The sequence below is a fragment of the Phocoena sinus genome, chromosome 2 (genome assembly GCF_008692025.1).
Source record: "Phocoena sinus isolate mPhoSin1 chromosome 2, mPhoSin1.pri, whole genome shotgun sequence".
NCBI classification, from domain to species: domain Eukaryota; kingdom Metazoa; phylum Chordata; class Mammalia; order Artiodactyla; family Phocoenidae; genus Phocoena; species Phocoena sinus.
In genome coordinates, this window is record NC_045764.1 from 167,742,032 (window position 1) to 167,755,294 (window position 13,263).

At 58.9% G+C, this 13,263-nt stretch overlaps 2 protein-coding genes across 6 annotated transcripts in view; one reads left to right on the top strand and one right to left on the bottom strand.

Annotated features, from left to right (window-relative positions):
* The first annotated feature begins 2,947 nt into the window (after positions 1 to 2,947).
* On the top strand, positions 2,948 to 5,170 carry FAM181A (family with sequence similarity 181 member A). Its single transcript, XM_032624735.1, has 2 exons — positions 2,948 to 3,053; positions 3,767 to 5,170. Exon 2 carries the CDS (start codon positions 3,853 to 3,855, stop codon positions 4,729 to 4,731), a length of 879 nt encoding a protein of 292 aa, XP_032480626.1. The 5' UTR covers positions 2,948 to 3,053; positions 3,767 to 3,852; the 3' UTR covers positions 4,732 to 5,170.
* A 4,286-nt stretch (positions 5,171 to 9,456) lies between these two features.
* ASB2 (ankyrin repeat and SOCS box containing 2) overlaps positions 9,457 to 13,263 on the bottom strand; it is a 43,135-nt gene continuing 39,328 nt past the window's right edge. For 4 of the 5 annotated variants that reach the window (XM_032624927.1, XM_032624929.1, XM_032624928.1 and 1 more), the window contains 2 exons: positions 12,894 to 13,047; positions 9,486 to 10,160 (listed from right to left, as the gene is read on the bottom strand). In XM_032624927.1, the coding sequence (XP_032480818.1) occupies positions 10,024 to 10,160; positions 12,894 to 13,047 (291 nt within the window). In that variant the 3' untranslated portion in view covers positions 9,486 to 10,023. Of the gene's footprint in view, positions 10,161 to 12,893; positions 13,048 to 13,263 lie in introns of all 5 variants that reach the window. The other variant, XM_032624926.1, reaches the window with a different exon arrangement.

Here is a 13,263-nt window from a genome sequence, read left to right on the forward strand (position 1 = left end):
GACCGTGGAAGGACTCTCTAGAGGGAAGCACGATCATCATTAGTGATGTTTTTCCACCTGTCTTTACGGCCCGTTGGAAAATCACGGAGAAGCCTTCCCTGGCAGGGGTCACCGGCAGCGCCAGAGGCCTGGCCTGAGGCCTGGGGTGCGGCCGCGTCCACGTGGGGCCGTGGACCAGGTTTTCAGGCCACAGTTCAAGCCACAGCTGGCCCCGCTCCCCTCGCCTGGTCACCGATAGCCACGGCTCCCATGTTCCTGAGTCGGAAGTTGAAAGTCACATTCCAACGAAAGGATGCAAGAGCTGAACCCAGGACTTGATGTAGAAAATCTGGTCTGCGAGGCCTCCTGACAGCTCAGGGAATCAGCGAGGGCTGGTGGGACTGACACGGGCTTTGTACACAGACAGTCCTGGCTTCAAGTTCAAGTTCTGCCGGTTAGTAGCTGCGGGGCCTTGGGAAAGTAACTGCACCTCGTGCTCCTCCTCTGTGACGGCCACACGCACACCGTCGGAGCCGTCTCAGGGCCACGTGAGACGGTGCACGTGCATGCATCTCAGTGCGAACCAGATGCCCTACAAGTATCGATTGTCTTCACCCCATGTTTTTCTCCCTCCCTTCCCTCTTTCCTCAAAAAGCATTTGGTGGAAGAACAGCCAGTGTTGAGAGCTCTGGAGAGTTTCAAAGATGCAGACTCAACTCCCACGGAGCTCAGGGACCTGTTGGGGACGAGGGTCCATTACCGGCTGAAAAGCAAGGGGATGCTGTCACAGGCAGGCAGCATCAGGTGGGTTGGAGTGACCGCAGGTGCCCTGGAGTCTAAAAGGAAGCCGAGATCTGAGCAGAGTGGCCCGAGAGCATCTCAATGCTCTTAGAAGGGAGAAGGCGTTCCAGAGAGAGGGGCAGGCGGGAGCAGACACGGAGTGTGCGGGAGGCCAGGCAGGAATGGGGCCAGTGTCCCAGCAGAGAGTAATGGAGAAGGTGTCTCCTGGGCCGGCGCTGGTTCATGGAGGAACTGGAACGCACATCAGACTGGCTGACCCAGCCTCCACCGGGCAGCAGGCAGCGGGGAACCGTGATGAGAGCAGTTCCAGAGCCTAACCTGGTGACCTCAGGCATTAGAGTGTTTTCTCCAGCCGTGTGTGTGCAGGGCATTTTGGAGCAGAAAGGATGTTTCTTGCTTCTCCCAGTCAGGGTGGGCTGGGTTATGCTGCAGAAACAAGTAACCCCTAAATCTCAGGGGTTTACAATGACAGTGGTTTAGCCCTCAGCCACACAGACGCTGCTGCAGATACGGGCCAATAATCCAGGATGCTCCGGTCCAAGGTCACCTTCATCTCAGCAGCAGGGGAAGAGGGCATAGAGAACAGGGCACTGGCTCGTAAATGCCTAAACTGAATTCTCCTCCGAACCTGTCATTCTGCCTGTAGAGACTCTCAGGCCAGAGAGGAGGCGGCTTGGAGCCCAGTGCTGTGGGCAGGCGCCTCGTGCTGGCGGTGGCTGCCTATTGGCCAGCAGGAGGGGGTGGGACCACCACTCCCGGGTGAGTCCTCCTGCCCTGCCAGTGCTCCCAGTCTGGGGGAGTGGGAGCCTTGGAGAGGAGTCCTTGGCATTATAGTTTGTATGTCAAGGTGTGGGTTGGTGTCAGCTGGCTAGGGACAGGAGGAGAAGGTGGCAGAGGAAAGGGGGAAAAGAAAGGAAGAGGAAGGAAAGGAGGAGGGGAGAGAAGAGGCAGAATGTGGGATGGTGGGGGCCCACCCAGCTGGCTGGCATGGAGGCCTCGCCCATCAGCATTTCCCAGGCAGCTTCCCTCCGCCTGCGGCCTCACCTTCCCCCTGGGCCGTCAGTGGGCAGGGCCAGGGGCTGGCTGTAGGCTCCCTTGCCTGCTCAGAGCGGCCCTGCTTGCGGCCCCGCCAGCGTTGGCACGGTGACAGAAGCCAAGTGTGCAAACTTGTGCCATTGTCCCCAGGCCAGGGGGAGCCATGGAGACTGGCTAATATGACACAGGAAAATGTTTGCTGATGGCAATTCTATGGGCTTTGTCCACCTCTTTCTCCATCATGACGACTCGATTTAAGTCCCTAACTGTTTGACTACAAATGCTAGGGGACCGTGCAACGCCAACCTTTTGTCCGGCCGCACTGAATGGGCAATTCAGGCTTTGTGCAGCTCAATTGAGGAAGCAAACATAAAGACAAGATTCCTGAGAGCTCCAGCTCCCTTCCCATGGATATCCCAGCACCTCGTTAGAGAGTCCTGCCCTGGCTACCTCTCCAACATCAGCGTGCTGCCCGCCCTCGCAGGCCTGCCAGCGCCTGATGCCTTGGGAAGGGGGTGGGGAGACAGAGACGACAGAGGAGAGAGGGAAAGAGGGAGACAGAGAACAGAGAGAGCCACTCAACACTCAGGGACAGCGGGGAAAGCAGCCCGCCCCGGCTCACCCCATCCGATTGTCTGTCTGCACTGGAGCATGGCAGCTGTAGGCCTGGAGTCTGGGGGAGCTTTGCCAGCCCATCTCTTCTGGGCCCAGCCCCTCCTCAATCTTGGACTTTTTAAACGTGCGCGCGCGCGCGCGCACACACACACACACATACCCGCGCTCGTGCGCGCACGCGCGCGCGCGCGCACACACACACACACACACACACACACACACACACCGCCCCCTCGAGAAAACAGGGAACCGAGGTCAAGGGGAGGAGGGGCGTGGAGGCCGAGAAGGAGAGCGGGCTGAAGGGTAGAAATTTACCGGGAAATGATTGCATTTGGGAGCTGTCTTTTTTGTGATGGTCCCCATGGTGACAATTTGTGACGGCAAAGAATGTGGGAACGGGGCGCTGCCGCCTGATTGGGATGCTTTGTATCTGGAGAGGCGCTCCTGATTGGCCTGAGGGGCCCCCCAGCTCCGGGGACTCGTCCTCCATTCAGCCCGCTCGAGGGCTGCACAACTGCCTCCAGCCGGACCACGGAGCTCGCCGGCCGCGCCGGGCCTGGTCCAGGTCTGCGGCGGGGAACCTGCCGGGCCGCCTCGGCGGGGCCCGGGGCCCCGCACCCTCGGTCAGTGTGGAGGTGCAGGCGTCTCAGGCCCCACTGCGTGGGGACGTGGGGCAGGCTGGGGTCTGGGGGAGGGGCGAGGTGCTGCGGGCGGCGGCCGAGGAGGCATGAAATTGCTGCAGATGCTCCTACGGGGGAGTCCCTGCTGCCCACAGCCTGCGATCAGCCTGCCAGGCAGGCCTCGGCTTGAGTGCCAGACGGGGGTCCTGCCTGTCCTGCGTGAGAACTGTGGGTGGAGCGTGGGGACTGAGGAGGGGGGTGGATGCTAGCAGGGCTGGGGGCGGGGGTGGGAGGAGGAGGGCACCGCCGGGGAGACAGGGGGCTTGGCCTCGCCTTAAAGTGGAGCGGTTGCCTCGGCTCAGAGAATGAAAACCTTGCTGGCAGGTTGTGGATGCCGGCGGCGTGGTATGTGGGAGACACAGTGGGCTCCAGCCCCAGCAATGCCACTTGTGGCTGGGTCGCCTTGGGCAAGTCGCCCGACCTCTCTGAGCCTCGGCTGCGTGTGCAGGGCAACAGACCCAAGAAGACGAAACGTGTTTGTGCATCGCAGATGTGCTGGGAATGCTTAGAGGCCTGAATGAGCGTCCCACGACCCAGGACTCTGTCCAGGGCTGAGGGGTGTTGCGGTGAGCACCACTGTCTGCAAACATGTGGCCTCTGGGGAGGGCTGAGTATGGTTGCTCAGAGAGACTCCAATGGCTGCTGTGTCCCTCCAGGTCAGCTCCGTGCCCTTCCCTGGAGCCGCCAGCTGCCTGCAGAGCTGCCCTCTTCATGGAAAGCCCCGTGCAGCGGTCCCCTGGTGATGGCATCCGACAGCGACGTGAAGATGCTGCTGAACTTTGTGAACCTGGCATCCAGTGACATCAAGGCAGCCCTGGACAAGTCTGCACCCTGCCGCCGCTCGGTGGACCACCGCAAGTACCTGCAGAAGCAGCTCAAACGCTTCTCCCAGAAGTATTCCCGGCTCCCGCGGGGCCTCCCCGGCAGAGGGGCCGAGCCTCACCTGAAAAGGGGGTCCGAGGACCGGCCTGGGAGGCTGCCCCTCGATTCTGGCCACAGTTCCAGCCCCGGCGGGGGTGGGTGCTGCAAGGAGAAGGCGTTGGGGAACCCCTACAGGGAGGAATGTCTCTCTAAGGAGCAGACCTTACACGGGCCGGATCCAGAAGCTGCCAGGCCTGGCCAGGTGCCCATGAGGAAAAGACAGCTGCCGGCTTCCTTCTGGGAAGAGCCACGGCCCACCCAAAGCTACCCCGTGGGGTTGGAGGGGGGACTGGGCCCCAGGGAGGGACCTCCCTATGAGGGTAAGAAACACTGCAAGGGCTTGGAGCCCCTGGGGCCCGAGACAGCCCCAGTGCCCGCATCCCCAAGGGCACCCGCTGAAAAGGAGCCACTCAAGATGCCTGGGGTCTCCCTGGTGGGCCGTGTCAATGCCTGGAGCTGCTGCCCCTTCCAGTACCATGGACAGCCCATCTACCCAGGCCCTCCAGGGGCCTTGCCTCAGAGCCCACTCCCCAGCCTGGGCCTCTGGCGGAAAAGCTCGGCTGCCCCCGGCGAGCTGGCCCACTTCTGCAAGGATGTGGAAGGCCCCGGGCAGAAAGTGTACAGACCCGTGGTTCTGAAGCCTATTCCCACCAAGCCGGCCATGCCCCCGCCCATCTTCAACGTCTTTGGCTACCTCTAGCCGGGCTGGGAGGGCCTTGGTCCCCACCGCTGGCCTGCAGGGGTGTTGGAGACCCCGGGAGCTCTCCTGGTGAGCAGTGGGCTGGGCAGTGGTGTAGCCTCTTGAGAGCCTTCCCTTTGTGTGTGGGGGGGAGGGGGAGGGCAGGATCGGGGCAGGGGCTTCTCAGGCAGTTGCCCAGCCAGCCCTTGCAGCCTTGGGAGCGGTGGAGCCGGGCTCGGCCGGCCCCTCTCCACCCGGGCCAGAGCCCGACAGATCACCTGCAGGCCTGTGCAGACCTCAGTCGGCGGGGCGTCGCTCTGGCCTGCCAGCCGTTCCAAAAGCCAGAGTTACGCACCTGTGCATCTACCACCCACTGTGGAAGCCAATCTCAGTTCTGTTCTTCTTGTTCTTTGTAAATATTAAGACGGCTAAAAGAATAAAGACATTTCTTTTGCAGTTTTCACATCTTGGGTCCATGAAGTTGAATGGTCCCCAGGCCTAGGACATGCTAGCTGGCCCAGATGGAGGGCCACCTACAGAGGCTGTGGGGGAAGCCTGGAGTGGCCTAGAGACCTCTGTGATGTCTGGGGATGGGCACTGGGGCCCAACCGCTCAATTCCAAGGAAGGAGGGTGGAGACAGTTCACGGGAAAGGAGTCTCTGATTCCCCACGCCAGAGAACAGAGCGGGGAAGGTGTGGCTACCCAGAGGGTCCAAACTGCTCTAGAGAATAGGGAGGCTGGGACCAGGGCAGGGGGACCTGTGCTCCTGGCTCTGCCATGCGATGTGGGGCTGGAGCCTTCCTCTTGGGGCCTCTCTGCCCCACCTGCAGGATGAGGGGTGGGATGAGAATGGTTCCCTCTGCAGTACCTTCCACTCCAATCACAGCCTCAGGGCAGAGACTGGGCCAAGACCAAGCAGGAGCAGAGCCCCTTGTGGACAAAACAACTGGCTGTTTGACCAAATTGCTCCTTTTTTCAACATAGTCTTTGGTTCTATGTGCATGGGCAAAACCATCACCATCATGATGTCTAGCTCATTCAAATTCCTAGGTTACCTGCCAATGGCTCTCTTCCCGGGCCCGATGCAGTCCCTGGCACACCCTAGGTGTCCTGCCAATGGAATGATGAGGGCCTCTGCCTGTGACAATGCACAGAGGCGGGCACTGGTGGCGGGGAGTGGCCCTTGGTTTGGCCCCAATAGTGCCCAAACCAGCAGCCTTGGGAGGTGGGGGGCCGGCAGAGCCAGAGCCCGAGGGATCACCCACATGCCTGTGCAGACCTCAGTCGGTGGGGCAGTGCTCTGGCCCGCACCTCACACTGGCCCAGGATCTGTGCTGCTGTGTGTGGCGTGGCTCCGTGGCTGAGAGCGTAGGGGCTGCCATGGGCGCTAAGCGGCTCATTTCATCAAAACACAGTTCTCACGACCGGGACAGGTGCAGGGGACCAGCCTGGTTGGGGACTACGGCTCCCAAATCAACAGCATACTGTTGAACAAGCTAATGCCCGCTCCGTGCCTCAGTTTCCTCCTCTGTAAAGCAGGGACTAGATCAAAGATAGAAAACAGATACACCCACCACTTCTGAGTCCGAGGCAAGTATCATCAACTGGTCACATACTCTCTCTGTTGGGGCCCGGATATGGCCTCAGAATCCTTCCTAACACAAGGTCCCAGGATTAGTGATTGCTAAGGGCCCTTGCTACCCTGCCTGTTTTTACTCCAGGATTCCCCTGGAGAGGGGCGTCCACATGGAGGGGCAGCTTCACCGGGAAGCCGGTGGGTTTCTGGCGGTTTCTGCCTGATGGTCTCAGAGGACGTCAGAGCCATGAGGCCACGTGATGCCGGCAGGGTTGTCCTGAGTTATTCTCTGGCTCATGCGGTGGGGAGTCCTCAGCCAGAGCCCTTGCCTCAGGCCACTCTGGTTTTAAAGAACAGAGAGGGGGCCTGGAGGAGGCATGTCCCCTTCTCTCCCCACCTGCACATCATTACAGAGGCCCTGCAGGACCCACTGTGATGAGGCTCGGCCCCTCCACCTTGTACAGCAGGGTGTTAAAAGCTCTAATCTGGGCCCTGCCACCAGCTAGCTGTGTGACCTTGGGCAAGTTACTTACCCTCTCTGTGCCAGAAGTCCTCATCCAAAAACTGTGATTGAAAATAGACCTGCCACGTGGGTAGCTGTGGGGATGCTGTGAGTGCCGGGCACTCTAGTACTTCACAAAGGATGGAAAGCTGCACCAACCCAAAGTCACCTCTCCTAGTTATCTGACGGTGTCTGTAGGTCCTTCCACACCGACATTTCAGTGTTGTTTATAGAGTGGGCAACCCACGGGGACGGGTGCCCGGGTCATCCAGCCGCCCGCACTCCTTCGGAGAAGGAGCTCAGCTCTGGGAGGCATGTTTTCTTGGGGTGCTGCTCGAGTACACCGGGCCTGGGTCCCCACAGCTCCTCTGGGGCTCAACCTTTCCCAGGAGATACCTGGAAGTGCCTTAATTCAAATTCTGAAAGCCTTGTCTGGAAGCAGAAACCTTTACTAAGGTGCCACTCAACAGAAGCGCCCGACACCGTGATTTTCCACGTCGAAGCAAGTTGGGGAAAAACACAACTTGGAAAACTTCAGTATTAAAAACAAAGAAACAAAAAACAGCCGCTGTAGCAGGAGCAGCTGCTTCCCTAACCAAGAAGTGAATGGTGTTGTCTCAACATGAAACCCAGGAACTCATCTCCTGCTCACAGGCTCAGATCTCCAGCACTGGGTCAAATGTGCCCCTGCTCATGAAATGAAGACACTTGTCAGGACGTTTACTGTTTGGTGATGCTGGCTAGACACCTCTGAGGCTGACGTCTTCCCAGGAGCTGGATAAGCACAGGAGTGGTGTCTGTACAGTCCTCTTGACAGCAGAGATGGTCAAAAAACGGAACCACTGGCTCAGTGTGAGCACTGACCACTCAGAACCGACCCCCCAGGGGGAAGCAGGGCATTTACGCTTTAGCTGCTGGGTGATTCGGAGGTGCGGGGCTGGGCAAGGCACTGGAGTGGAGGGGCTCTGACCAGTGGCTGCGACTGACTGGTATGGACATACATCAATATTCTAAGAACCCAAGGCGACTCCTGTGCCTCCCAAGCCGGGCTCCACATCCTACAAATAAACGGTGCTGATGCTGAATCCAGGGGCTGAGCTCTCCCTTCCCACATCTCCCACCACCTCCTCAAGACTCACCTCCTCCAGGGGAGACCTCCCTCAGACCAGCGTCCCCATCCTGCCCAATGCCTGTGGCCCCTGCCTGTTAGGACCCTCTAGGACATAAGGCGACCTGAGAAGTGCTGTAGGTTTGAGAGTTTTGCCTGATACCCAGCCCCACCCCAAATGCCCCCAAACAGCACCTTTCTTCTCTGTCCCATCATTGACTGCCACCCCCTCTGGCTCCCAGGTCAGCAAAGGCATTCTTCAGTCAGGGCTTTCCGCTGGCTATGCACTGAGCCCGCCTTGGCCCCTTCCCCTGGGACCCTGGGGTTGAACATCCCCAGTCTGGGAGGACGCAGGTTTCCTTCGATATTTCCTCAGGATCTCTGAAGCAAGACAGCATGGGACTCTAGCCAAGCACTGCTGGGCTGGAATCCCGGGGATTTGCTGTGTGTACCCAGGCAAGTCCCTTCCCCTCTCTGGGCCTGTTTTCCCTCCTGTACCAGGAGGGAGTGGGCAAGATGTGGCCTAGTCCCCTCTGACTCCTGGCTGGGAGGTGTCATTTGTCAGACTCATCCTCTTCAGGAAGACACTGGGACTTACTGGTTCCATGGCAAGCCAGCGTGTCAGAGCCAGCAAGGCCACCAGGGGCCACAAGGATGGCAACCTGAGGCCCCAGAGGAGTGAGCCGACAGCAGAGCCAGCCTGGGACCAGTGCTCCCAGAACCTGCCCAGCTGCTTGTTTGCCAAAAGCCAGAAACTCCGTCTGACCTCGCTGAAGCCTCTCCTGGGGCGGGGGCCGGAGCAGACTCTGAGGAAGGTCACCTGCTCTGGTGTCACCTGAGTGGCTTTAACCAGTCAGGGAAGGCAGCGCCTATGAGTCACTGGGACTTCCATGGAAACAAGGCAATCTCCGCGAGCCGAGCGGGACACAGACGGCGAGAAAGCACTATAGCCGGGCCAGACCTCAGCTCTCTCACCTGCACCATCCCAAATGGGCTCGCAGCTCCTGCCGGACTCCTCCCGCACCCACGTGAGGACAGAAGGATGCAATGGGGGGCACGAGGCTTCCTGTCTCTCAAGTGTGGTGCCTTTGCAAGGGCTGACGATGTCCATCCCTCCAGCGTTTGCTCACAGGAGCCGGTATTTGAATGGTTTTTCCCAGTATCTCAGCTTTTGTAGCAAAACGGGTAAGACGTGAAGACAGTGCCAGGGGACACGTGTATAGGACAAGCCCAGGTGTCAGGAGACTTGTAGGATCTGAGACCCTGTTTGTGATGAAGCTCCAGGTTCCGTGACAACTGAACCGGGAGAGAAAAGCCAACCTTGGCTACTCCAACCACAGGGCAGGAAGCTGCCCCCTCTCCTGGGGCTGTCAGGTCTCTTCTGGTGAATGAAGGACACATTCCCTTGGGCCTTTCAGAAGCCCAAACCAAAGTGACATTATCAGGGGTCCATGTGCCCTGTCCCAGCACCTGCTCCTCCCCTACTCCTGCCAGGAGCTGGGCTAAGGACCTGAGGCCCCGGAGGGGTCTGGCAAAAGGGACTTCACCAGGCAGGGCACCATCTGTGCAACATTTATTGTACCTAAGGAAGCCCTCTGGGACCGAGGTCTCCCCGCCCCACTCCCCTGGGCCACACCTTTGGGGAGAGAGCTCAGAGTCAAGTGGAGAGTTTCCCAGAGCAAAGGGGGAGGGGCACAGGGACACTCTGCCGCAAGGCTGTCTGGGAAAGACAGACTCACCCCCGAAAGCTCTCCAGCCACAGCCCAGAGGTGGCGCCAGGGCTTCCCTGCTGGCCCCTGCCTTCCCCAGACCACCCCAAGTTCTGCCCTGGTCCCATCTCCTGGCCCCAGGAATGGAGCCTTCTGCCATCCCTGATGGCAGAGAAGGTCGGGGATCTCCTCGTCCATTTGAAAACAAACATGGTTCTTCTCCTACTTGACACATTCTGTCCTCTGCCCTGGGCAAAGCTCTGGCCCAGAGACCGGTGAGATCACGGCACTACCCCCGCTGAAACGGAGGCAGCCCACAGCCTCGTCTGTCACCAGGTCCCCTCGGATTTGGGGCCACTGCTGTCCTGACACTCAGTGAAGCAGTCTGAGGAACCACTCCTCCTCCACGTGCCCCGGTTACTGGGTGTTCTCATATTTCAGGTATCTAATCAGCCTGCCTGGGAGTGGCAACGTGTCCAAGAGTTTTATACGGTATTTCCCAATGGCTTTTCGAACTTGCAGCCGGCAAAGGTGAGCCAGGGGTCTTGGAGGTTCTGGAAAAAGGAGAGAGAGATGCTGATTCGCCATTTGCAACCGGCAGAGGGTTTGCATCTGTGACCCCTGGTTTGTGGGAAGTAGCCAACCCACGTAGCTGGCTAAGAGAGCGGGTGTCTGGACTACCCCCATGCTCCATAACCCCAACCCCTGCCAACTGAAAAGACGTCACCCCGCATTCGTCTGCACAGCCTAGGGAAGTAGTAGGGCAGGTACCAAACCCATTTTACAGGTGAGGGCTTAGCGGGGATCACACCTGGGACTAGAACTGGCATTTCCTTTGTCCTGTGCCCCCTCCTCTACACACCAGCCCAGAGCCCGCCCCTCCCCACAGCCTTAGCAAATATGACCTCTTAAGTGCCTCCATGCATGGAATTCAGCTCTGGGCTCTGGGGGGTGCAGAGAAGTCAGGGTCAAGGGGCAGGGACTGGGCAGCTTCCAGCAGGTCCCAGAATCCTACCGTGCTACCTCCTCCAGGAGGCCCCCGGGATACCTCATTCAGTGGAGTTTTCTCACCTCGGGGGCAGGGGGAGCGGGAGAGAGAGGTAAGAGCAGGGCCTGATGCATCTAGTAATTCATTTCAGCCCTGGGAACAGGGTAGGTATTTGCTGAATCAAAGAATGCCATTCATTCATTCAACAAACACATGCTGACCCCTTCACTGTGGCTGGCCCCGTGCTCGGGCCAGAGATGCAGGGGTACCCACTCAGGAGCTTTGGGGAAAGGCTTCCGCACCAGATGGCGCAACTGAGCAGGGTCCTGATGGGTGGGTAGGAATCTGCATGGTGAGGGAGGGAGGCAGGGCATTCCAGGCAGGGGAAGTAGCAGTGCCAAGCCAAAGAGGCCACCGCCACTCAGGGAAGATCAGGGTGCAGCAGGAATGAGGGGGGAGTGGGGGGAGGCCAGCCAGCTGCAGGGCTGTCTCACTAGCTGCCCCATCACGGCCCTGCTGACACTTCCGCTGCCCTCTGATCTCAGGACAGAGGCTGCCCTCTGGGGTGCTCAGCCCTGCTCTCGGCTGAATGAAGTCTGAGCTTGTGGGGAGGCAAAAGGCCACTGGGTAGGCAAAGGACACAGGGCCACCAGGGCTGGTATCCTGGCTGGCTTTGGAGTCTCTGATGTCAATGTCACAGCATTAAATGAAAACGCACGTGGGAAAGTGTTTCGCAGATGGAGGGTGGGCTTTAAAGTAACCGGAAGAAGTATTGGTTAAGAACTATTTGTTCTTCCTGTTAATAAATGTTTGTAGCACACTAAAGGGTTCAGCATATTTTTTTCCCATGGACACAGTTTAGTTGGAAATTACCCTTCCCAGGCAGGGCTTGAGGAGGGGACAGTGAGAGGTGGGACGACATCTAAGCAAGGACCGCTCTATTCTCTAGTGGCCTCTAGTGGCCAGTCACGGTGATGGCAACCAATTATTCATTAATTCAAGGAACGTTTGTTTATTGAGCATCTAGAGTTCCCAGTGAGTGGGCAAGTCCATCCCACCCTCCCCCCGTCCTCCGCCCCCTCCTCCTCCCCACTTTCGCCAGCCCAGTAACTTTATTAAGGGCCTCAATTCAAGAGCTCCCAGGCATTTGTGCAAATGGAAAATCCTACGGCAAGTGTGGGTTCAAAGGGGCACAGGGATCAAGGAGAACCTGGCAAGTCAGAGTTGGGGCACTGGGCTGTGGGACAACTGGACAGGTAACGAGGCAGCGTCTGCACCTGGGGACAGCAGCAGCAATGGTGGGATAATAATAACTTTCTGTGGGTCAGCCTCTGTCCTACGTGATTGACAAGCACTTGGGTCAGAGACAGGACTGTGCCCCCTAGCGCCAGAGAAAGCCCTGGGGCAGCTGGATTGCCTCGGGGCAGGCATCTCCTCAGCATCGGCTGCAGCACCCAGTTCAACTGGCTCTGACGCCTCACCTGCCCATAATTTCTGACAGGAATTCTTGGCCTGACTCAGCTAGGCTGCTCCATCTACACTGCAAACAGCTGCTGGACCGTGGCCAAAGCCCACCTCACCGTGCCAGGTACACACCCGGCCCTGCAGACACCCCAAGCTGGCAGAGCTGGATGGGGCTGGACATTGAGCCTGCCAACCTGCTCTGTTCAGACAGGGATACCGAGGTCCAGAGGGAAGTCCTGCCCACGGTCACCCAGCAAGCCCCTGGTTCCAGAGCTCCGGGGGCCTGGCCCCTAGACCGGTGACCTGACAGCACTGGCACCACCCGGGAGCATGCTGAAATGAAGACTTTTAGGCCCCTTCCCAGACCTGCTGAGTCAGACTCTGCATCTTTAAACAAGATGCTCAGGTGCTTCGTGTGCACTTTGCAGTTTGAGATGCCCTAGCCCATAACTCCCTCCTCCACCCCACCACCCTGCTTCCCAGTGGCCCATAATCCTGGGCGACTTACTCTAAAGGTCCTGATACCCCGCGGGGAGCCGGAGTTTTTGTTTAAAGCATCCTAGAGAGATTTAGTGGCGGGATGTTGGGGTCGATCAAACCTGGGTTTGAAGCCCAGCTCTGCCACTAACTAGTGGTGAGACGCTCGCCAAGTGACAGTGTGAGGGTCAGGCTCCTCACTTACAAAACGAGGAATCACGGAGCCACTGGATGTGACACGCAGCACAGAGGCTGGCACGAGAAGGTGCTCATCAAATGTCAGTAACAGTCACAGGCCCCGAGTCCCGGCCTCAGTCAGGCAGGGTGAGCTGCCGGCCGCAGCAGTGACAGCCCCTACCTGCTTTCTCCTTGATGACAGCCCAGTCCTCGAAGCTGTCAATGTGCTCCTTCAGCCGGGAGCAGAGCTGCACGTTGCCCACGTAGTCCAGGAGGACGTCGATGATGGGCCCTGCCCAGCGGCTCACCTCCGGGGCAGACAGGATCTCGCAGAACTGAAAGGGAGCACACACCAGTGCTGGGACACCCAGGACCAAGGGCACTGCCTCGGCAAGCTCATCCTACAGGTGGGAAACTGCGGCCAGTGAGGGCAGGGGACACGTCTGAGGACAGACACTGGGCACGCCCAGGGTAGAATCCAGTTCTCCACATCCACACCCTTCTCTCAACACAGGCCTACTGCTGCCAAAAGCGGGAGGTGGGCAACTTGG